This window comes from Balaenoptera ricei, chromosome 5, assembly GCF_028023285.1.
Source record: "Balaenoptera ricei isolate mBalRic1 chromosome 5, mBalRic1.hap2, whole genome shotgun sequence".
NCBI classification, from domain to species: Eukaryota; Metazoa; Chordata; class Mammalia; order Artiodactyla; family Balaenopteridae; genus Balaenoptera; species Balaenoptera ricei.
The window spans coordinates 25,273,680-25,300,337 of NC_082643.1; the positions used below are offsets into that span (position 1 = coordinate 25,273,680).

Below are 26,658 nucleotides of genomic sequence, written 5' to 3' on the forward strand. Positions count from 1 at the left end.
AGGATTGGTTGGGATCCCAAATGGTTGCATAGTGACAAGGGGAGAACTTGAGACCATAAGGTTGCAGCTGGCAGGTGTCATTTTGAATACAGCTGCTGGTGTTCTTGGGTCTGGTACAGCTCAAAGAAAGTTCAGGTTCTCAGTGGTGCAGAGACTTGTCTGAGACCAGGTCCTCAATGGCCGCCCAACTCCATTTTTGTATGCCTGAACCATGATTACTCTCTTATAATTGTAATTTGTCATCAAATCAAATATCCATTAATATGTTACATAATAGAATGGACAAAATGCTGTGACAGACTATGTTGCCAGTCATTCTTCCTAAATGAAAGAAATCTTCATCAAAGAAGTATTTAATACTATTAGCTCCATCCTATGGGCATTCTTGGTTTCATGGTTTAAGCTTTGTCTCTACTTGCATCAATTTTGGTAAACTGTATTTTCCTAAGAAATCACTCATTATATCTAAGGTTTCAAAAAGAAAATTAATATCAGTAAAAAAGAAACCTTTCAGCTCATGATTCATTGCCTATCAGTGGCTATTAATATCAACACAGCATCTAAAAATACATGCTAAGGTAAGTAAGGAAAAAAAGTAAGATGATGGTCTCCATGGGAAAATGCCTGCCCAGATATAGCTCCCATTATTTGTTCATAATTGTTGCAATTCTGCCACAGGGTGGAAGATCCATATAGTACACAACAAATCCCCAGATACTTTTACACACCTATGTTAGAAGAGGTTCTCTCTTTCCCTTTTACCAGGAGTATAGCCACATTTACTGTTACTACTACTATTAGTAGTATTACCATCTTACCACTTACTTCAATAGTAAATGGTACGGATGATGGTGGCTAATGTCAATACTTGAGAGACACTTTGGCAACAGAGAATTTCACCTTCAGTGTTTACAGAGCTATTCACTTTAAAAGTACTGTTTAAGAAAAAAAGAGTCTGGTCTGCATGTGTTTTCTACAAACTTATCTGATATATTGTGTCAGGCACTTAAATACATCATTTGCCTCAGATAGGTGTCTGGGGTTCTCCGAATCTCCCCTTCCTCATACACCTCAGACCAGAGGCCGTGGGTGGTAAGTGAGACTCTCCAAACATCTACCATTTGGGAGCAGTGGGGATGGGAATGGAAGCTGGGGGCATCTCTCCTGGCTACATTAGAAACATTTTCTAGAAATGCTTTGTGCTGACCCCCGAAACTCTCTTGTTCTACGATCATTTCATTAAGGACAGCAGTCATTGGGTTGAATCGTTAAGGCTGTCTTTCAACTTCCTTCTCTTTATCCTTCTAGCATCTGCCACTCCCAGGGTATTTCAGTCAGTGTTCAAATGCCTCTTTCTGAGTGCCACCGCAGGGTTCCCTTGGAATCTTCTGGAACCATCTGAGCTTCTCAACAACTGTCAGTCGTATGTTGGACAGCCTCCTTTAGCATTATTCCAGTTTACGGTTCCAACCCTTCAGGTATTTTGTTCCAGTCTTGGATGGTGGGCTAAGAAGTCCTAGTAAGTACCTTTTCAAGGAATCTTGCCTTATTTTTGAGGAATGCTCTACCTGGAATTAGTTTTAATTTTTCATATTAGCCTGGAATATGATCTGGCAGATTTAATTTTAAAAGCTCAAAACTGAAGTCAAATTAAAAATTTTTGTAACACAGATGTGTCTTTTTTCTTATTTTTCTCCCCAGCTTTATTGAGATATAGTTGACATACAGCTTCTTTCTCTAAAAGGAAAAAGTGAAATGGACACATATGAACAGGTCATCTATCATATTCTCTTTATACTTTGGTATGTGATACAGTTCATATTGAGGTAAATGGGCAAAGTTTGGCAGTCAAGGATAATACAGCAGTATGAATCAAGATTTTCATATTTTATGAAAGATAAGAAAGAATATCTCTTATTATTTCTCAAAATAAATAAAGTAAAACTCAATAGAATAACAAGAGGAAGAATTGTAGATTTTAATAGATTCCTATAAGAAACTGATGAATTAGTAAAGATTTAAAAGAGTTTAACAAATAAAAAGCCTGATATAAGAGAACCCTGCACCCAATGAAAAAGGAATATTTAAAGAAGACATTTTTAATGTCTTCTTTAAATATTCCTTTTTCATTTTAAAACAAATGACAAAAAGTAAATCAACTATATACTTCAATAAAAAAAAGCAAATGAATGACTCATATTTTAAAGGGAGCATACAAAGACTATACATTCTTCTCAAATTCATATGAAACATAAGAATTCATAACAATTCTCAAATTTCATCACACAAAGTTCTCTAACAACAATGTAATTAAATTATAAATCAACAATAAAAGATGGCAAAACCAATATATCAAAAAAATACACACTCCCAAATAACCCAAGAGTTAAGAAGGCAATACTAAGAGAAAATATTAAATCTTTAGAACTGAATGACTATCACAATACATACACATCAAGAGGTTTGGTAATCAGCTCAAATGGCACTTATGAGTAAGTTTAGAGTTTTAAATGCATATATTAAAAAGACAAGAAGATACTGTGGCACTGCCACCCCCAGAGTTGCTTAAACTTGTGCTTTCTATTTTAGATGTCTTAACAAAATGGATAAGAGCATATACCAGTTCACAGAGAACCTGTCCATGACAATAGCAAGTTTCTGAACTTTTAGCTATTTATTGAGAGAATTTGATAACATCACTAAGTCAACAAAATACAGTTCTTAATTTTTAAAAACTTCCCTGTCTTTACTTTTATAATAAATTGTAATAGTAAAAGTACAAGCATCATAAATAAATGTTCTAATTTTCCTTGACATAAGAGGTAGTTTAATACTTTCAAGTTTACTAGTTTGTTCACTGTTTTCTCCTCGTCTATATAACTGTGTTTTTATTATTACAATTTCTGAAAGATGCCATTAGAAATCATGGTGATTTAAGGTTCCAAGGTTTACAGAGGTTTTCTTTCCAAAGTTTTCTTCTATTGTTATGCTTTATTTCTTCATATTTCCTGTAATAAAAATAAGAAATCTGTAACATCTAGAAATAACATATTATTAATTCATAAGGATATAATTATTTTCATGACAACTTCTTGACAATACTCTTTCCTTATTCTGTCCTTTTGATACCACCTCCCTCTGAGGTCTCTTTACATAAAAGAGACACATAAAACTTTATGTAATAATTCTGAAGAAAATACAAACATGCTGTGTATCATTCTTTAATAAAAGTATTTAATAAAATAATTCAGTTAATGCATTTTGATGCGAAGTATTCTTCCATCACCTCCAACCAGGCTTACCAGATTTAGCAAAACAACAAAACAAATGGGTCATACACACACACAAAGTCATTGTTTAACTGAAAGTCAAAGTTAATTGGACGTCCTGTGTCCTGTCGTTTATCTGGCAACCCTCCCTCCAACACACTGAGACACTTTGCCCTATGCCCAGTGCACTGCAGTAAAAGGAAGATGACTTTTCATGTAGGATTAAGCACTAGCAAATTATAGAACACACTATTCTCTGGCTTATCAACTAACAGAAAATCTTTAAGTATTTTATTTGAGTTTTCAGAAGTTATTAATGTTTTAATTGAAATTCTTTACGTTTATTATAGATTTAGAACATGAAATGATAAAGAACATTTAAATTGAAGACATAGGTAAAATTGTAAAATTTGTAAAACTAAGCCAATTCATCACTAAGATGAATTTTTTATTTTATTAAATTATTATTTTTGAACTATAAGCTAGATGAATAGAGATAAGCTAAATTATTTTTCTGCTTAATAAACTATAGATAATTTATCTTATAAAAAAAAGAAAGTTTTATGAGAAGTGTAAGAAATTATTTAACTGGTTAAGGGACAAATTTTACATAAAGGTATTTTAAAGGACTTAAAGGAGTGACTATTAAGGAAAACACAGCAATGAAAGTGTTGCTATGTTGGTCCTGATTAAAGAAAAGAGGGTGACATTTATCTCTCTGGGGCCACATACGTAAATCTTATTTTACTTAATAAAATTAAAAGTTGAAAAGAATTGACATAAAATATCCAAAGTCTCGGTTTAAGGTGGTGGACGGCTAGACTCTACTGAAATGAGAGTAAATGAACAGAAAAGGCAGTAACTCCAAACAATATAAGAATGGAGGGGGGCTTTCAGCCTAGGAGACATTAATGACATGAGACATAGAAATCTGATGGGGGAGTGGGGACTGCCAGAGCGGAGGTGAGGAATCTGTGACCCAGACACACAGGACCAGGGCTACAACGGAGATGGATGATTTGATGGAAGATGGGAGCTGAACGGGGGTGAAACCTGGAGATTGAAGTAAGAGTGTGTGTCAGGAGCACCCACAGTGCACACTTGAGCAGCCAGGACTTATGTCCCAGGCAACGTTGGCAACGTGCACACACAGTCTTCTTAACAAAAGCTGAATGCACCATCTGGATATAACTAGCATAGGCAGTGTGTGTACCGGTGCCCCAGAACAAAGCTCACTATATTCTGGCATATTGGTGCCCTTCTCTCCAACCACTAGGAAAACACACACACACACACACACCACACACACAAAACCAAACCTCCAACACAAAACAATCACAATCTAGCCTTTCATATACTCTAAAACATAGTTTGCAAACCAACAGATTCTTCCCATGTACCAAAAACTCCCAGGAAGCATCATCCCTTTCAATTTTACAAAGGAATATGAAGAAAAATGCAGGGCCAGGGTGGGGGTGAGGGAGAGGAAATAAAATTTACCCATATTACCACCAGACAGCCAGGAATCACCAAATAATTGAGAAAGCATGCAGCATAATAGAAAAAGATCAAAATAAGCAGACAGATTGATCTGATCACAGAAAAAAAAACAGCTCATTTAGAATGCAGAAGAGAACCTTAAAAATGTGTACTGAAAAGATCTAATAAACTCAGAGATTTGAGAAAAATTGTATCCTCAAAACAAGTAGGTGCTAGGAAAAAAGGAACAAAATTTTTTAAAAATTCAATAGAAAAGTTAGTCAAGGAACCCACCTAGTACATAGGAAAACAAGGGACATAAAATAGTAAGTAGAAGCTATGACATATTAAGGATTGGCTCAGTAAGTTTAATGCCTGATTATTAAGACTTTCAGAAAAGAAACTTAGAAAAAAGAGGGGCAAAACAATCAAAGTGATAATATGCCTTGGACTAAATATTTGTGTCACCCTGACTCAAATTCGTATGTTTGAAGTTTAAATCCCCAATGTATTTGGAAGTGGGGCTTTTAGGAGATAATTAGGTCATGAGGGTGGAATGCTCATGAATGGGATTAGTGCCTTTTTAAGGGGATAATGAGACCAGAGCTTTCTCCGCTCTTGGCCATGTGACAATATAACCAGAAGACGGCTGCCTGCAAACCAGGAAGAGGGCCCTCACCGTAATTTTCTACACTGGCACCCTGATCCTGGACTTCCCAGCTTCCACAATGGTGAGAAATAAATTGCTGTTGTTTAAGCCACTCAGTCTGTGGTATTTTTGTTATAGCAGCCCCAAAAGAGTAAGACAATAAAAATGAATAAGAATCTGAACTAAATATTCATCTATCCTGCAGGAAAAATAATAATGTGGAGAAATAAAAATTAGCACCATAGGCATATTATTTAGCGGTATAAAGGTAACTACTAGAAGAATTTAAACCAGGAATGATTAAATGTTGTTGCCTCTGGTGAGTCAGATAGGGCTGGGGAAATGCAGGGGGTTGATGCCTTTTATTATGAGTTCTTCTTTTTCTTAACTTTTAACTATATGTGTGTGTGTATTACTTGATAAATATAAACAAAGCTAAGAATCTTATATAACTGAATTTTATTCCATTTTGAAATGCCCTGTTTGGAAAATGGAAGGGATAATCCATTCTGCAACCCTTTTATCAGTTTGGAAACATCTAATTTTAAATATTTAAAGTCTTAGCAAATGGACAGTTCATTATTTCCCTGAAGTTGTTTTTGATAGGGAAATGTGGTTTCATTAAAGGATGCTGAAAGTACTTCAAATTCCTAAGTTGGGAGGGAAAAAGGGGTAGTAGTGGTCTGCTTTTTGTCCTTGTACGAAAGAAGGGAAACATTACGAAAAGAGCTGTGGAAAGAGACACTTGACTGACAGGATAATGGATGAAGGTGCCTGGGCCATTTGATACCTGAGCTACTTTATTTCCACAGAGCAGCTGGGCATCGATCATATTTTGAGCTATAGTATGTTTGGATATCTTTGAACATTACAATCTTGAAAACTCAACACATGCTTTGCCATGTCTCCTCTTTGCTTCAAGCTTTTGCTGATCTCAGTTCCACTAAAAGAACTGAAAAACCCTTCATCATGACGCAAGTCTGACTGAAACTCAGAGTGCAGGGTTACCTTCATGGAAATGCACCTTTTCCATGGCGAAGTGGTATGTGTATAAATAAAGCATACTTTTGGTTGTATATTATGTGCCTTTTTTACTGTTAAAATGTGAAAAGGTAATTTTGTATGAACACAGTTCCACCCACAGATATCATTCGGAGGGCAGTATTAGGTGGAAAGTGAATGAGACTGGATTAGAAGGGAAGAAATTCACATTTCAAAACACACAGGAGCCAGCTACTAAGCAGATGGGAGCAGCTCTAAGGATGACCTAAGCTCAATGAGTGGGAACAGGCAGGGGCTTTGGGGTTGACTGCAGAGCCGCAGTTGGAATATCCATGCTTGTGCCAAGCAGCAGACATCAGAAATGACTGTTTCCCGGCAGAAGTAGTGAGTGTGGGTGCAATGTGGAGAAGAAAAGCAATACCCAAGAAGAATGTGGTCTTCCCTATGCCGAAGAAGACCTACCATACACTGAGCAGTAGAATGCCCCATCCCTTGCCCTCTCCCTTCCTTCTTCTGCAGGAAGGCTACAAAAAACAGATTCAGCAATCACAGAGTAAATAGCAGACAGTCTCAAAGACAAGTAAGAAACAAGTTTTCACTTTGGGGAGCTTGAAACACAAGAAGCAAATCAAACTGAGGTGAGTCAAGGAAACAGAAGCCACTTGAGGTAATTTGAATAAAGAAATAGATTTACTGCAGAAAGAATAAAGTAGAGGTGAGCTCAACTCTCAGAAAGATCGGGGAGCAAGGGACAGGAAGCCACTTTCAGGAAATCTGGAAGTACAGGGGTCACAAAGAAGCCACGGTAGATGATCTCAGCTGTCTCAGCAGAACGGTAGGCCATTTGGGGAAGAACTCTGGAGGCCAGAGGCCACCAGTAATCTCAGCTGCCTGGCAGCTAGTGTGACCTCAATTCCTGTCCTTCTCAGCCTTCCTCTGTGTCTATGAGAGTATCTCACGCTCACAGAATCTAAAGTGTAACTTTTTCGGTAAAGACATTCTATGAGCTGTACTTCCCTGTTTTTCCCCTGAGAAGCAGAGGAGAATGGAGAGGAGGATAGCAATGATGCAGAATTTACAACAGACAGTATGTATAGGAAGCAGTTCAAATAACGAATTACACTTATACTAAGGTACTAATGTTTAAGTGTAATTAATTTTATCACAGAGAGAGGATACTGTATACATAAAAAGAATCAACTAGAAGTCCTGGAAATTAAAATTTTGCTTTCTGAAGTTTAAAAACAAGTAGACTGAAAAGTAAAAGTTCAAGAATGAACTAGTAGTCTGCCTAATAAGATAGTGAATGAGATGCAAGTATCTACCTTCACTGTTTCTTGAACTCACACTGAACATAACATTGAGGGCCATTTAAAAACACATGATCTTACAAACAGAATGGGAAAGAAGACAAAGGTAACAAAATGAAGGATGTCTGAGACAGCTGTATCTCAAGCTGCCAGGGAGGAACGCAGAAGCAATCTGCAGGGCAAAAACACCCCAGTACTGCTAGAAATGGAGGTGAAGGTGGGGCAAAGCTATGAGGATGGCTTGTAAGTCTGTCTTAAAGCTCTAGAGACCCTTTCCGGCCCCATGAATCCAGGTGACTATCTTTTCTCCACTCCGGAAGGATAATTCTCTGAAAAGGAAAACAGAGGGTATCTAGACTCAAACCAGGGTAGGGATAATAATGAAAAACAGGACAAATAAGTGAATATTGACAAAGTGAACACTGAAAGCTCCATCTATCTTTGCCCACTCGGCTCCCAGATTCTCTAGCAATTTAAGCAAGACTTAAAGATACTAACATAGGGGACTCCCCAAGGGAGGAACCTAGCCACTCCTCCCCATACAGTGAAAGGGACAGATCCAGCCATGTGCTGCATCCTCTAATCAGCTTTCTCTCCATTTGAACAGACAACCTACCATCACTACGTATATGAGGAAACCCTTTAACGTGAAAAACAGGGACCAATTTAAAAAAAAAAAAACTTAGAGGAAAGAGAAACTATGCAGGAAGAAGAAATCTTTTTAAAAACTATTAAAATCATCAGAGGGTAAGTGGAATTATTTCAATCATAAAATAACAACCAAATGTTATAAAAAGAGGCAGTGACATTAGGAGAACAGAAAGGGTTCTTAGAAATTAAAACTAAGCAAAACAAACAAAAAAAAACAACCAAATCAACCAGACAATGAAAACTGCCCTCCCCTGCAAAAAAAAAAACAAAGAAGCAGCACTAATACAAAGAATGTAAGACAAAATTTAGAAAAATTCCCAGAAAGTAATGCAAATAGATAGATAATAGGAAGGAGAGAGCAAGAAAGAGAGAACATCAATCCAAGAAATCTAGCATTTGAGAAAGGGTTCCTTAAAAAGAGCATAGAAAAGGGAAAAATTCATCAACAAAGTAATTTTTGAATATTTTCCAGAATCGAAGCATGAGTTTAAAGATTAAAAAGCCTCACCAAATATCAAGCACCATAGATAAAAATAGATCCATACCATCATCATGACACTGTAGAACCCAGTCACAAGAACATTTTTAAAGGTTTAGAGATGGGAAAATTGGTCTTATACAAAGAAACAGGAATTAGAATGGCTTTAACTACTTTTCAACAGCTGCACTCTTGAATACCTTCAAAAATGGGGGGAATCATTTCCAATTCAGAGTTGTTTGCTCAGCCAATTTAACAATTAAGTGTAATAGACTGAAGTCATTTTAAGATGTTTTATTTCTCCAAGACTTTACATCTCACACCATCTTTCTCAAGAAATTACTGGTGGGTGCACTTCACAAAAGCAAACAAGGAAATGAATGATGTAAATGATGTATTTAGATCAGGATCCAGAAAATAAGGGAATCAACTCAAGAGACAAAGGAAGCCCCAGGAGGTTCCTGAGATATCTGCCAGAACTGGTCAGAAGGCTTCAGAAGACAGATCTGTCAAGATTAGAAAGTGACATAAATGCAGAAAAGCATTTGATAATATTCAATATTCGTTCATGATTTTTTTAATGTTCGAATATATCAAGAAAAGATTTAGGTAATTCACTGAGAATCTGAGGCTGAATTAGTGATAAGTACATTGAAATAAAGCAAACTGAAAACTCGAAAGAAAAGAAGTTGTGTATAAAGGATGAGTAGAAAGATTACACTATGTAGTTTTAGTGTAAATAATATTCATAGTCTCATAATTATAAAATCATTGAATACTGAGCTAACCAATGATATAACTATATTGAGGGAGTAAAGGTTTGAGTGGAGTGAACTCTATCAAAATTAAAATTGTTCCTTGAAATTTTGTTCACTGAAAGACACTGTTAAGAAAATGAAAGGGCAAGGCATAGCTGAGACCTGTGGTCAGACTACATAGAGAATTATTACAATTCAAAAATAAAAAGGCAAACAACCCAATTTTTTAAATGGGCAAATATTTGAATAGACTTTTCATAAAAATATACATATTTCATAAAAAATATATACCCTAAAAATATATTTCATTATACATGTATATATGTATACAAATATATAAAAAACACATAAAGCACATGAAAAGATGCTCAACATCACTGGTCATTAAAGAAATGTAAATTAAAATCATAATGAGATATCAGAATCTGCCTATTTTAGAATTTTATATAAATAAAATTGTACAGTACGTAGTCTTCTGCACCTGGCTTTTTTCATTTAGCATAGTGTTTTAGCAATTTATCCATATTGTTGCATCTATTGATAAGAATGAGGCTTCAAACTCAGATCTGTTGTCTCCAAATTCATTGTACATCCACAGTATATGATAAAAAGGGAAAAGGAAATTGGTCCTTCTGAAACAGTATTAGCGAATGTATCAGAAAGTTACATGCATAAAATTTTAAAAATACACAAATAAGAATATAAAATAACATAATATTAATAAATATCTGATAATCTTCTATATATTTATATCAATTTTTACACTTACCGCTTTATTATTGAAGTTTAACTTTGTTTAATATGATATAATCTCTTATCCACTCTGAAGAAAGTTGAGAAATAGTCTAATCCTTGATATGCCATTTTTAAAAAAATTATTAGTATATTTGTTATGGTGGTCTGTGATCAGTGATCTTTTTTTTTTTTTTTTTTTAATTTATTTATTTATTTTTGGCTGTGTTGGGTCTTCGTTTCTGTGTGAGGGCTTTCTCTAGTTGCGGCAAGCAGGGGAGGGGCCACTCTTCATCGCGGTGCGTGGGCCTCTCACTGTCGCGGCCTCTCTCGTTGTGGAGCACAGGCTCCAGACGCGCAGGCTCAGTAGTTGTGGCTCACGGGCCTAGTTGCTCCGCAGCATGTGGGATCTTCCCAGACCAGGGCTCGAACCCGTGTCCCCTGCATTGGCAGGCAGATTCTCAACCACTGCGCCACCAGGGAAGCCCTTGATATGCCATTTTTTCCAAAGAATGATTCTGATCATTTTTAAAGAAGGTGTTAAAATTATGAAATTCCTAATAATAGATATCCTGTTAGAAATTTTAAAAATAATTTAATATAATCACATTTGGCACATCATTAGATTGCTATTTCTTTCTGTTTTATGTTGTATGAAGAATAAAAAAAAATGCTAAGATTATAACATCAAAGTATGAGTGATTAGATGTACATTCTCCTTAATCTGTCTCAAATTTACAATGATGAGGTTAAAATATCTTATCTGGCAAAAAAATATAATGGAAAAAAAGAATCCCTAGTAGAATGGTATAGACCAATTTCTTTCTGCATCACCTGTGGCTATATTTTATGTATTTTGATGGTATTACTTTTTGCATAAAGATTCATAACAGTTAAGTTTTCATTATTCCAGACACTTCTTTGTCTTGTTCGACAACCACTTTTAATCTTGAATTCCACCTTGCCTGATAGCTAACAGCTAATGTTTACTGAGTTCACACTCTGAGGCACTGTCCCAAAGAGTGAAATACAATAAATACACAGAGATAGAGTAGAAAAGGTGGAAAGAGGGCAGGTGATACACAATGGATGAAATAATGGGAGGATGTTTATGTGCATTTCTCTCATTTCAACTGACAGAGGATTAAAGAGTCATTTGCTTTGTTGTGTGAGGAAACTAAGAAGGATAGAGAGGTCAATATCTTAAGGCTCATTTAACTTAAACTCCTCATTTTATAGATGAAGAAAGCTCTGAAGAGTGTGGTAGGGCTTGCCCAGTATCATGTACATAGGTCACCACAACTAAAAACTAGGTGTTTTGACTCTGAAGTCCTTGCTTTTTCTACCCCACCAAGATGCTAGATCAATTATAAATAACATTGTTTTCAAAAATGATGAAAAACTTAGAAAAGATTAAAAACCAAATAATGCTGAATTTTTGTTCATTTGGTAAACAGCGGTCTGAAATAAGAATGTTGATACATTTAAATTCAATAATAGAGGCATTTTATTTTTGAAATATTCTTTTATAATTTTGAATATTAGACTAAAATAGTGAATTTTATTATAATTTTCAAAACTCTTTTTTTAGTCTCATTATTTGAATTGTACAGCTGGGAACAATAAGGCATAGAAGTTTACATAGGCTGGATTTTTCTAACCATGTCAGGTAACTTGGGTCTTGTAAAGATGATTGCTCTTCATAACAAATACTTCTGCATGAGATGAATTGTGTTCAAACAATTTTCTCTCATATTCTCATCACTCCTTTTCTAAATATTTTATAAGTTCATGAAACATTGTACATTACTCAACTACATTTCAAATTACTTACTTTGAAATATTGTTCTCTTCCAGGGAATGATGACTGTATACCCACATGCTGGAAAAGAGAAGGTTTATATCGAATGCGAATATGCTTATTTCGTTCTGTACATTTCTCCTGGAGGAAAAGTAAGAGAAACAACCATCTTATGTAAAAACCCAAATACTCCTTTTTATTGAATTTACTGATGGCAGAACTTTTTATTATATTAGTTTTTGCCTAGTTTTTTTTGGCCTAAGTAGTTCTATATTGCTATTTTAAAATTTAAACAAAACATTTAATTCTAAGCTTTTTCTTCATAAGAATTATGGAACAAAAAAGTTAAGATATAAATACATGTATTTTCATGAACTCTGTTAGTTCATTAGGAAATCAGGCTACTGTTGTACCAACTATAATTTTCCTCTCCTTTCTCTTTATTCCAATAACATAAAGTTTTTGGTATTTTCCTGTCTATCCATTTCTCTCAGACTACATTATTCTCTCCCTAATCATTGATTAATTCCTAACCCTCCTCAATTTCTTCTTAAAAAGCGTATGATTAAAACAAAGAGCCAATATTATACTGCATGGAAAAGGCTTGGATAATCTCCTTAAAAATAAAAATAAGAAAGTGACCTGTGAAATCACTCCTGTTAAAAACAAACATTTGAAATGATTATGATTGCTATCTGAGAATTATTTTAGGTAATGTATACATAGAAAATTCATAAAAATACATCTCAAATTTATGTACACAATAATTTTTAAATAGCAAGTTTATTTAAATTCATTTCTACTCAATATTAATGTAGGAAATATTAAAGAATTGTGTTTATAACTGTAAAGTAATTAAAGAATCTAGAGTTAATGTGAAACTAAATTAAGGTCAGATAAAATTAGTTGAGGAGTTAAAATTTAGCAAATATGGTAATATTTTCAGATCTTTTAATAGAAGTTCCAGTGGGAGGGTATTATCAAATGCTGGCTCCCCCAAAATACCCACCAAATAACCTGTTGACAAGGCAAAGCTGAGTTCATTGCTTATGGTAATAAGGGAGAAGGAGAAACCACCTTGATAGAGTCTGTTCAAGTCTCGTGCCTATTTTTCAATTGGGTTGTTACCCTGCTGTTGAGTTTTGAAAATTTTCTATATATTCTGGACACAAATCCTTGTCGTATATGGGATTTACAAATATCTTTTCTTAGTCTGTGGCGTCTTCTTAACAGTAACTTTTGCAACACAAAAGGTTTTAATTTTGATGAAGTCCAACTTACCAACTTTTAAAAAATGGATCAAGTGTTTAGTGTCTAACAGTTCTTCACCTAGTCCTGGGTCCTGAAGATATTTTTCCTATATTTTCTTCTAAATGTTTTATAGTTTTATGTTTTATATTTAGATAGATGATCTATTTTGAAATAATGTTTGTATCAGGTGTGATGTTTAGGTTGAGATTCTTTTTTTAAATAGATTGATAGATAGACAGATATCTAACAGATCCAATACACATTTGTTGAAAAGTCTTTCTCCATTGAATTGGGTATGCTCCTTTGTCAAATATCAGTTGGCCATATTTTTGTGGACCTATTTCTGGACTATTCTGTTCCATGGGTCTATATGTTTATCCCTTTGCCTCTGAAGACTCATCATGATTACTGTAGCTTTATAGTAAGACTTAAAATCAAGTAGTGTGATGATGCCTCCAATTTCATTCTTCTTTCTCAAAATCATTTTAGCTAATCTTTGCCTTTGCTTTTTCTTAAAAAGGTTAAATGTTAAAATCAGCTTGTCTGTATCCATCAAAGAAAATCCTGCTGGGATTTTGATTGGAATTATGTTAAATCCATCGATCAACTGGGGAGGCATTCGCATATTTACTATGTTGGGTCTCCCAATCCATGATCACGATATGTCTATTTCTTTCATCAGCATTTTGAAGTTTTTAACATATAAAGTACATATTTTATTAGAATTATGTACATACAAACATATATATGGAATTTAGAAATATTTTTTCCTAGTTTGTGGCATCTCATGCTTTTAACAGTAAATTTTGCAGCATGAAAGGTTTTAATTTTGATGAAGTCTAATTTATCAATACATTGTATATCATGATATTCTTTCATTTTAATATTGGTAATTTATGTCTTTGGGTTTTCCTTGTTGTCTTGTTAGAGATTTGTCAGTTTTATCGCTCTTTTGAAAGAACCAGCGTTTGGTTTCATTGATTTTTCTCTACCACTTTCACATTTTCGATTTGTTGCTTTCTGCTCTTATAGTTATTATTTTCTCTCTCTGTTTGATTTGGGTTTATTCTGCTCTTCTTTTTCTAGTTTCTTAAGGTGGAAGCTGAGATTATTAACGTGAGATCTTTCTTCTCTTCTAAGATAAAGATTCCATGTTACAAATTTCTCTTTAAGCGGTGCTTTAGCTGCATCCCACAAATTTTGATACCTTGTATTTTCATTTTCATTCAGTTCAAAGTATTTTCTAATTTCCCTTGAGACTCCCTCTTTCACCATGGTTTATTTAAAAATGTGTTGTTTAAAAAAAACGTGTTGTTTAATTTCCAAGTATTTGTAGATGTTTCAGTTATCTTTCTGATATTAATTTCTACCTTGATTCCACTGTTGTCAGAGAATATAATTTTCACAATTTCAATTTAAATTTGTTAAGCTTTGTTTTATGATACATGTCTATTTTGGTGACTCTTCTAAGTGTATTTTAAAAGAATGTCTTTTCTACTGTTGTTGGATGTACTGTAGTGTTTTTTCAAATATCAGTTAAATCCAGATGGTAGATGGTGTTGTTCAGTTCTTTTATCACCTTGTTGTTTTCTGCCTACTAGTTCTGTGGCTTACTGAGAGAGGAGTGCTGAAGTCTCCAACTATCATTGTAGACTCATCTATTTCTCCTTTCAGTTCTGTCATATTTTGTTTCATGTATTGTGAGGCTCTGTTGCTACATGCATGTACTTTCAGGACTGTTATATGTTTCTTGGTGATTTGACTCTCTTATCAGTATATAGTATCTTTCTTGATCCCTTGTCAATTTTTTTTCCTCTGAAGTCTACTATGATATTAATGTAGCTACCACAAGCAATATAATAATCAAGCTACCTTTGATTAGTGTCTGCATGGTATATTTTTTTCGATATTTTACTTTTAACCTATCTATAGTATTATATTTGAACTGAGTATAGACAGCAATTAATTGCACAGTGTTATTCAATCCATTCTGATGAACTGTCTCTTAATTGGTGTATTTTGGCCATTTATATTTGATGTAAATATTGACTTGTTTGGATTTATGGCTATCATTTTTTCTATTTGTTCACTATTTGTCCCTTTGTTTCCACTTTTCACTGCATTTTTGACCTCTCATTACTTCATTTAGTAGGTGTGTCCGTAAAAATTTAGGATACGGGAAGTTAAAAAATTGATGCACTAAATTTGTAAACAAAATTTATGTAACTACATTAGACAGATAGTATTTTCCTAAAAATACAAAGTAAAGAAATACTCACAAGAGTTTCTCCTGGGTTACACATCTTTACCTGAAAAATGTCCCCCAAGAGCAAGTCTATGGGTTTATCTTTGTAGAACATTAAAAAGAAATGTACGAAGTCAATTAAGTCCTCAGATTTAAATAGCTTCCCTATGGAGGAAAAGTAAACAAATCCCAATAACCCTTGAGTGTTTATACTATGTATCATAACATAACCCTTATATAGAGTTGTTCATTCCATTAACATGGGAAAAGAGCACAAATTAGTAAAAATTAAATATATCCTATTCCTTACAAATAAAGTATAAAGCATTAATGAAGTTGGAGGATAATGAAGTAAAATAATATATCTGCTTCAGTGTTAAGAACTACCACTTCTGGGGGGAAAAGTATGAAACAAGCTTAGAATAGTGAATACTCTTAGGAAATTGATAACTCATGAGGATCAACTGTCTAAATCACGTGTAAGATATATAAATTAAATGGAAAGTATAGGACTTGTACTCTTAATTTCACTTAATTTTTCAGAAACTGTGATTTGTAAACTGACTTATGTAGAACTTTATCAATCTACCACAGTTTTTACTTTTAATACTTAATTTTGATTAAAATACAGTATTATTTCAATATTTGAGCATTATTTTATAAGAATGTTATTTTTCTTTTGTATTTATGACTCAAAGATTTACTATATTTTAAAGTATGATTTCATTACATCCAATTATTTCTAATACACTGCATCTTTAATTTTAAAATAAAGTTGAAGGTATAAGAGTCAGGTAAATGTTCACTTTAAACAGTGTAAGACACATTTAGCCATTTAATAAACATGATAGTAGGATGTAGGAATGTTTCAGTTTTTCACTAAGACTTGCGTCTATATGGGTCACCTGATTAAGTATATGGTTGTATCTGAATTTTTTGGCACCTATTTATACAGTAGCCAAAACAAGTGATTTAATGATAGAAACGGTTGATTTAATATTTATGTTTTCCTTATCTGCTGTCAGCATTCTGAAAATTCTATTTAGCAAGCTCATGTTTTTGGAAACTACTAATAATGGAACTGTTATTATGGTAACAAAAAAATAAAGCCTTTGTAGATTTAAGCTTAAATAAGAATTCAGTATCACATATACAGTGTTCCTTGTTCAGTGTGCTCTTGTGATGATCAGAATGTGAATATTCTCTATCCTTCTGGTACCTGACTTTACTGAGAAAGACAAAAAAGAATTTAAAATTCTCAAAGTAATAAACCAACAAAATTATTACCTCTCCAAGCTTTTCAGCAGGTATTACTGTTACCTACAGTTTTTCTTCTTATTGTAACCAAAGCTGAGAAAAAAACCTTCAGGGCCTTAAAATTGGATTCCACACCACTTTACGGAAAGTTTGGGAAAAAAGTGGTCAAGTAAGTGTATGAAGAACAGATGGATTTTACTAGCAATCAGAGAAATGCTTTATACTCCTCCCGTTGGCAAATAAAAATTTTAATGGATAAAATCAAATGTTATCAAGCATACTGGGAAGCAGGAACTCAGATGCACTGCTTATGGGAGTATAAACTGTACAGCCAACCTGCAAAGCAATCTGGCAGTACTTAAGAGACCCAGCTATGTTTGCCCTCAGTGATCCCATCCCAGGGGACATATATGTCACTCCATTTCTCTGTGGTAGCAGACAGTTGGAAGCAGCCAAGGTCCACTAATCTGGGAATGGGTAAGTCAAACGGATTATTATGTAGCACTTAGGCAGCAGTAAGAAAAATGAACTGAACATAAAAGCAATATATTGACAGTTATAAAATCTAGTTTTGAGGACAAAAATGTAAGGTACAGGAATAGGCTTATCACATCACCATTTATGTAACTTTTAAACAGATACAAACATGATAAACACCAAATATTTTACATGGTATGTGATATATATATATTCTGAATGAAATATACCGAGTGCAAAACCTATCATGGGCGTGGGAAGAAGTGGAGGTAGGGGTCGGGCATTAAACAAAAGAATAAAATAAGACAGGGATCCTGCTTGAAACAACGACGACATGTGATATGAAATGAATTAGGTAACTTGGCTTGCTGCCATGAGGGTCAAATCAAAGAAAAAGGGCTAGAAGAAAAAGAGGAACGAAGGGAAGGAAGCAAAAGGGAAGTCTACAGAAGAACTGTAAAAACAATCACATCATGGGCACAATTTTAGGAACTTTTCTGTGGTGGGTATAATTCGTATGTTTTTATATTTTTTAAGCATGTCAGCTTCGGCATACTGGAAATTGAAAGGACTTCAGAGTACAATAGTTCTGTTAAAATTTCTTCCTCTACAACTTTAATTCTTTGAAGTTCAGTATTTTTCTACGTAAAATAGAGAGAAGTACATCTTAGTTACTGTGCTAACAAGTGTGCCAGACTCACAGTAGCTAGCATTAATTAAGTGGTAGCTGCCTTATGTTTTTATAAAATGTGAATACGTAAATCTGTTTCTTTATACTGTCATCTACAAAAAAATTTGGTTTAAAAATACATTTTCTGAAATTCAGATCCTTGAATCTGATTTTACTATTAAACTCATAGTATCTTTATAGAAATCATACCATTCCTTTCCATTTAGTAACAGACTCTTTGATAAGTTCTTAAAAACTTTTCAGATTATTGTGTACTAAAAATCTTGATCCCACAAAATAGATCCATTGCTTACCTATAAATCCAAGTACGGAAAACTCAATATAAAACCAATTATTTGAAGTGATGTTATGTATAAAATCTGTGATTTTTGTAAGGTACATCTTGTTAGCTAAGATATCATCTTCTAGCTAAAAAAAAAAAAAAAGGCATTAGTACCTTTGATGCTTCCATGGAACAAATTATATTAGCTTGAAAACTGAAAATACTTATAATACACTGAAAAAATGTTTTTATGAGGTAGTAGATTGATTTTTAGTTCAATTCATTGAGGGTATTTCCTGTTAGTCAATTTTCATTTTCTGATTCTGAGACCAGATATTATCAGTTTCTTTCCTAAATACTAAAAGGAACATTCAATCTAAATCCTCTTTGGAAGCATCTACTTATCTGAATCCATTTTCACTCTGACAACTACTTCAGTTTCTAGGTTAAGACTAACTGGCTTTTTGTTTAGGTGATAGGTCTCATGTTCTAGCGCCAGATAATTGTGTTTGGCAAAGAGATAACAAAAGGGAGCTGGCCCTCCCATCCCCAACTAGCTGGTTAGAAGGATGGTGCCAGTAAGCCTAGAAATAGTTCTCCATAAGAGGGGGGAAGGGGTCGAAAGGAAACTAGAATTTTCTTTTTAAGTTTAATACATATTATGTGGAATCTATAGATGAAGAGAACCTCCTAAATGGTTCAGAAGATGTGCAAGTCCTCAGGCACAATACCAGGGCACAAAACAGAATCGTGTTGTTCCAAAATGGGACGAGTACATTGGCTGGATCTCATATTTCTATTATATTACCACTGACTAGGGATCGAAAGGGATTTTGGTTTTTCCAGTAAAAGAGAAGAACTGGCTTCAGGCCTTTTTCTAATTCCCTCTCTCTATTCTCCAATGACATTCTGTAAACTCCTCTCACAACTGAACACTGTCTCATATAGTGAGGTATATACTAACTGTTGGGAAATGTGGTATTATTATTTAACGATATGTGGGAACTTAGGAGGTATAAATTATATATAATTGATTTATTTCACAAACACAGTAAGGCACTGTAGAACTGTGTTACTCATAAAATGTGGCAATGTAGGGTAGCAATGCTGAGCATATACACTGTCTAACATAAGTGCTCAAAATATGTTTGTTTAATCTAATGTACCTGTGGGCAGAAACATGTAAGCAGTACAATTTCTGTTTTTTTCTAATTTGAGAATTTCTTTTCAGTTTGCTTCAGGTAACTATAATTTCCTCTGTTAATAGTGACCCAGCAAGAAGACTAATATAGAACCAATTTTAAGCTTCCTTTTGGCATTTTAATATAATGGATATTTTCTACTTTCTAAGTACAGAGTAAAGTGGAGGGATACAGTGAGGAAGGAAGGAATCGAAGGAAAGAAGAAGAATATAATACTTCCACTTTAAATTATATATTTATAACAAGGACTTACCTGTAAGTAATACATAGCTTTGGGTTGGGCATACAGCATCAAAAAACAAAAATCTAATACTTGTTTGATTCGCCAACTAGAGATAAGTAATAAAATCTGTTAATATTTTTCAATATTGTTTAGTTTTTATTTATAAGCACATTTTAGTAATTAAAAACAAACTTTTTTTTACACTTTACTCACAGAAAGTACTATCTACATTAAGCGAAACTGAATACCTTATAAGTTATACTAAAAGGTTTCCCAATTGTATTCAGTGGACAGTGTCTGCCATTGCTAAACTAGGATAAGCATAGCCTATTTATTTTATGTTTTGGTTAGTCAAATTATCATCTATATAATAAAGTTAATATTCTTCCTGATCTTAGGTCTTGTTCAAATAAAAGTATAAAGAACTGTCATTCTAATTTAATACTAAGCTAGATGCTAGGCCAGGTCCTGAAGATTCAGAGAGCAACACACAGTGCAGTTCGTGTCCTTCTGGGTCTCATAATCTAGCATGAAAGATAGAAAAACCATAAAATTAGAGCAATTAGACAAGTGCTATATAAAGATATGGACAATGATGACTTATAATAAGATGGGGAGGGCAGAGCAGAAGGAAGTAGGGCATTCAGTGTAGAAGAGCAGTATTGCAAAGGCACAAACGTGGGAAGGAGCGCGTCACCTCAGAGTTAGCGCACCGAGAGCTGATGGAAAGGAAGCTGAGGACGGTAAGGTTGGCAGAAACCAGGTCATGAAGGGCCTTTGATGACTTGCAGGAAACTGTGGACTTGATCTCGTATGAAAAAGGATTCTTCTGGCTACAGTATGGAGAATGAACTGGAGGAGAGGCTAGGTTAGGATTAAGGAAAACCAATAGACCTCTAATGGTCTGAACTAAGTCCAAGGCAGAGGACTGGGGGTGAGAGGGATGATGTAGAGAGAGATTCTAAAAATGAAATGATGACGGAGACATAAAGGGCAGAAGGAAAAATGAGGATCTAGAATGTCTCCCAGCTTTATGACTCTAAAAATTGGGTAAAATGTAGGTCATTAATTAAAAGCAAAACAAAATCTTCAAAGATTTCTAGATTCTGACGTACCATTTATTATTTTTTTTTAAAAAGCCAGTGCCAATAAACTTATTGGGATAAGACCTTTTTCTGAAACTTGACATCTTTTGCCCTACTGAGTTTTGAGGAACCAAATTATTATACTTCTTGTAATACATACCACATTTATAACTGAACAATAGCCATCCTTTATATATGTATAGAGCTTTGAATTTTTCAGAATTCTTTCATAAATACTACCATATTTTATTTTCACAATGACTTCATATATGTAATGTGGATTTTATTATACACACTACAAAGTTGAGGAAGCTAAAAAAAAAAAAAAAAAAAAAAGGCTAAATTACCTGCCTAGGGTGATCAGCAAACAGAAAAGCTGGGAGTAGAATCTAGGTGCCAGCCAACAGGAACTGGCTCCAGGACACCATTGTGCTTGAAATACTAACTACTAGATGCTGATTCCAACATTTCATCAGATGAAGTTAGTTATTTAAGGATACTATTTTCTAATATATCATACCTCTCTAATTTTTCTGAGTCGTCAGTTGATTGCTTGGCATGTGATATGTTTGGATAAAAATAAGCAGGTATTGAAATGACTTCTAAGGACCCAGACATCAGTTGCCTTTTGAATCTATAAATAGAAGTGGAAGCTTATAATTGAATATTTGACTTACCAAAATAACATAAATACTTAAAAAGAATTTCCTTATGTATGTCCACATATTTTGATTTGAATGACTTCATGATATACCTGATATCAACATCATAAAGCTAATACTTTTTAGACAAAATATTTCTTTCATAAGTTAGTGACCCTTATAAAAAATAAAAATGTACAATATAAAATTAATTTCCTCATAAAAATTATAGGTACTTTGACTTTTTCAAGTTTTCAATCAGATATGCACTCTGACAGATTGAAGTTAATGGACTAGTTAGCATAATACAGTAACTGTAAAAGAGCAAGAACATTAGAATATTTAAGTGTGACTCTTGTCCATAACTCTTTGGAGGTGTGTGTGTGTGTGTGTGTGTGTGTGTGTGTATACACACACACAAAATATATATATATATATATATATATATAAATTTTTTTTGGCCACACCTCAAAGCTTGTGGGATCCTAGTTCCCCAACCAGGGACCGAACCCGGACCCTCTGCAGTGAAAGTACGGAGTCCCAACCACTATTCCCAAGGAGTATGTATATTTTTTAGACTCTTTATTTTAAAGAGTTAATATTTTAAAAGTTTTAAAAGTTAATATTTATAGACCAACAAGGACATCATTTAAATGCATAAAGTATTGCTCACAAAAGCTGTAATATAAATCTCGTACCATCAAGGTAAAGAATGAGAGACCAGGTACAGCATTTTAAATGGTTTTCCTTTAGAGATAAATGACTTTAAACGAGATTTAAATTTAGGCTTTATATTATTTATTTATATGGAAACAAGACAGAATTTATATGCATGATTTCAATTATGTGCATCTATTATTCAGTTCACTGACAGGCAGCAAAACATGCAATTGTGTTGCCTCCTTGTCTGCCAGTGATAAACAGTCCCACGTGACACTGAACAAAAATAATCAAAAGAGGGAATTAGCCAATGGATGAAAGTGCAGTAGGTGATAATGCTGGAACTGACTCTGGATGTGACTCAAAGACCGCTGACCCTGGGAACGTTGCCACCTCCCTCTCCAGAGACTCTTGACGTGCGGCCACAGGCGCTTAGTGAGGGTGAACTTACCTGACATAAATGAGGAAAATGGCTGTAAGGAAAAGGATGTCCCGTAGGATGTGATGCTGGCAAAGAACTTCGCATTAAAGGAACTCTCAGAGATGTTTCATGACATTGAAAATGCAAATGATAAAATGTAGGAGCCTGATCTAAACTCAGAAAGGAGTATGACAATTTGCCAAAGCATAAAAAAAATGTTCCCTCTGAATTTTAAGTTATATGACAAGAAGAAGGCAAATACTGCTTAAACTACTCTTGATAAATTTTCTAAAAGAAATAAAATACTTTATTCTCAATGATTTCCATGTTTTACTTATTTTTTTTTTAATTGCAGTTGGTTTACAATATTATACTAGTTTCAAGTATACAACGTAGTGATTCAATATTTTTATAGATTATACTCCATTTAAAATACTTGCAAACAGAATCCAACAGCACATTAAAAGGATCATACACCATGATCAAGTGGGGTTTATCCCAGGAATGCAAGGATTCTTCAATATACGCAAATCAATCAATGTGATACACCATATTAACAAATTGAAGGAGAAAAACCATATGATCATCTCAATAGAGGCAGAGAAAGCTTTCGACAAAATTCAACACCCATTTATGATAAAAGCCCTGCAGAAAGTAGGCATAGAGGGAACTTTCCTCAACATAATAAAGGCCATATATGACAAACCCACAGCCAACATTGTCCTCAATGGTGAAAAACTGAAACCATTTCCACTAAGATCAGGAACAAGACAAGGTTGCCCACTCTCACCACTATTATTCAACATAGTTTTGGAAGTGTTAGCCACAGCAATCAGAGAAGACAAAGAAATAAAAGGAATCCAAATCGGAAAAGAAGAAGTAAAGCTGTCACTGTTTGCACATGACATGATACTATACATAGAGAATCCTAAAGATGCTACCAGAAAACTCCTAGAGCTAATCAATGAATTTGGTAAAGTAGCAGGATACAAAATTAATGCACAGAAATCTCTTGCATTTCTATACACTAATGACGAAAAATCTGAAAGTGAAATTAAGAAAACACTCTCGTTTACCATTGCAACAAAAAGAATAAAATATCTAGGAATAAACCTACCTAAGGAGACAAAAAACCTGTATGCAGAAAAATTATAAGACACTGATGAAAGAAATTAAAGATGATAAAAATAGATGGAAAGATATACCATGTTCCTGGATTGGAAGAATCAACATTGTGAAAATGACTCTACTACCCAAAGCAATCTACAGATTCAATGCAATCCCTATCAAACTACCACTGGCATTTTTCACAGAACTAGAACAAAAAATTTCACAATTTGTATGGAAACACAAAAGACCCCGAATAGCCAAAGCAATCTTGAGAACGAAAAATGGAGCTGGGGGAATCAGGCTCCCTGACTTCAGACTATATTACAAAGCTACAGTAATCAAGACAGTTTGGTACTGGCACAAAAACAGAAATATAGATCAATGGAACAGGATAGAAAGCCCAGAGATAAACCCATGCACATATGGTCACCTTATCTTTGATAAAGGAGGCAAGCATATACAGTGGAGAAAAGACAGCCTCTTCAATAAGTGGTGCTGGGAAAATTGGACAGATACATGTAAAAGTATGAAATTAGAACACTCCCTGACACCATGCACAAAAATAAACTCAAAATGGATTAAAGACCTAAGTGTAAGACCAGACACTATCAAACTCTTAGAGGAAAACATAGGCAGAACACTCTATGACATACATCACAGCAAGATTCTTTTTGACCCAGCTCCCAGAGAAATGGAAATAAGAACACAAATAAACAAATGGGACCTAATGAAACTTAAAAGCTTTTGCACAGCAAAGGAAACCATAAACAAGACCAAAAGACAACCCTCAGAATGGGAGAAAATATTTGCAAATGAAGCAACTGACAAAGGATTAATCTCCAAGATTTACAAGCAGCTCATGCAGCTCAATAACAAAAAAAACGAACAACCCAATCCAAAAATGGGCAGAAGACCTAAATAGACATTTCTCCAAAGAAGATATACAGATGGCCTACAGACACATGAAAGAATGCTCAACATCATTAATCATTAGAGAAATGCAAATCAAAACTACAATGAGATATCATCTCACACCGGTCAGAATGGCCATCATCAAAAAATCTAGAAACAATAAATGCTGGAGAGGGTGTGGAGGAAAGGGAACTCTCTTGCACTGTTGGTGGGAATGTAAATTGATACAGCCACTATGGAGAACAGTATGGAGGTTCCTCAGAAAAGTAAAAATAGAACTACCATACGATCCAGCAATCCCACTACTGGGCATATACCCTGAGAAAACCATAGTTCAAAAAGAGTCATGTACCAAAATGTTCATTGCAGCTCTATTTACAATAGCCAGGACATGGAAGCAACCTAAATGTCCATCGACAGATGAATGGATAAAGAAGATGTGGCACATATATACAATGGAATATTACTCAGCCATAAAAAGAAATGAAATGGAGGTATTTGTAATGAGGTGGATGGAGTTAGAGTCTGTCATACAGAGTGAAGTAAGTCAGAAAGAGAAAAACAAATACAGTATGCTAACACATATATACGGAATCTAAGGAAAAAAAAAAAGGCCATGAAGAACCTAGTGGCAAGACGGGAATAAAGACACAGACCTACTAGAGAATGGACTTGAGGATATGGGGAGGGGGTGGGGTGAGATGTGACAGGGTGAGAGAGTGTCATGGACATATATACACTACCAAATATAAAATAGATAGCTAGTGGGAAGCAGCCGCATAGCACAGGGAGATCAGCTCGGTGCTTTATGACCACCTAGAGGGGTGGGATGGGGAGGGTGGGAGGGAGGGAGATGCAAGAGGGAAGAGATATGGGAACATATTGTATATGTATAACTGATTAACTTTGTTATAAAGCAGAAGCTAACACACCATTGTAGGGCAATTATACTTCAATAAAGATGTTTAAAAAAAAAAAAAGTTATTACAAAATAATGGCTATATTTCCCTGTGCTGTACAATATATCCTTGTTGCTTATTTATTTTATACACAGTTGTCTGTGTCTCTATCTCGCCCCTCCCCCTCTTCCTCTTCCCACTGTATCTGTGAGTCTGTTTCTGTTTTGTTATCTGCATGTTTGTTTTTTTAGATTCCACATATAAGTGATAACATAGAGCATTTGTCTTTCTCTGACTTACTTCACTGAGCGTAATACTCTCTAATCCAGCAGTCCCCAACCTTTTTGGCACCACGGACCGGTTTCGTGAAAGACAATTTTTCCATGGACATGGGGTGATGGTTCAGGCGGTGTTGGGAGTGATGGGGAGCGATGGGGAGCAGCAGATGAAGCTTCGCTTTCTCACCACTCACATCCTGCTGTGCGGCCCGGCTCCTAACAGGCTGCGGACCAGCACCGGTCCTCGGCCCCAGGGTTGGGAACCCCTGCTCTAATCCATCCATGTTGTTGCAAATGGCAGAATTTCATTCTTTTTTACAGCTGAGTAATATTCCATTATGTACATATATCTCACATCTTCTTCATCCATTCATCTGTTAATGGGCACTTAGGTTGCTTCCATATCTTGGCGATTGTAAATAATGAACACTGGGGTGCATGTATCTCTTCGAATTAGTGTTTTCATTTTCTTTAGATATATACCCAGCAGTGGAATTGCTGGATCATACAGTAGTTCTATTTTTAGTTTTTTGAGGAACCTCCATACTGTTTTCCATAGTGGCTGCACCAACTTACAGTCCCACCAATAGTGCACAAGGGTTCCCTTTTCTCCACACCCTCACTAACATTTATTATTTGTAGACTTTTTGATGATAGCCATTTTGACAGGTGTGAGGTGATATCGCATTGTGGTTCTGATTTGCATTATCTCTGATGATTAGAAGTTTTTAGCATTTTTTCATGTGCCTCCATGTTTTACATTACAGTGTACTAAATGAATATTAGCTTTACTATATTTTTCATTTTTCTATACATTTATAGTTGACAGAGAGTAGTAAATGTTTTGACGAATGTTTAAAGTTCATGAAACAACTGCTTGCAATTATGTAGTCATATCCACAGGAATTGTTTGTA

General features: G+C 34.6%; 1 protein-coding gene across 1 annotated transcript in view; it reads right to left on the bottom strand.

Annotated features, from left to right (window-relative positions):
* MGAT4D (MGAT4 family member D) overlaps positions 1-26,658 on the bottom strand; it is a 56,425-nt gene that overhangs the window by 1,790 nt on the left and 27,977 nt on the right. The window contains exons 6-10 of the mRNA XM_059924337.1: positions 21,343-21,456; positions 19,768-19,843; positions 18,344-18,458; positions 15,660-15,790; positions 12,163-12,270 (exon numbers count right to left, since the gene is read on the bottom strand). Coding sequence (XP_059780320.1) covers positions 12,163-12,270; positions 15,660-15,790; positions 18,344-18,458; positions 19,768-19,843; positions 21,343-21,456 — 544 coding nt within the window. The remainder of the gene's footprint in view (positions 1-12,162; positions 12,271-15,659; positions 15,791-18,343; positions 18,459-19,767; positions 19,844-21,342; positions 21,457-26,658) is intronic.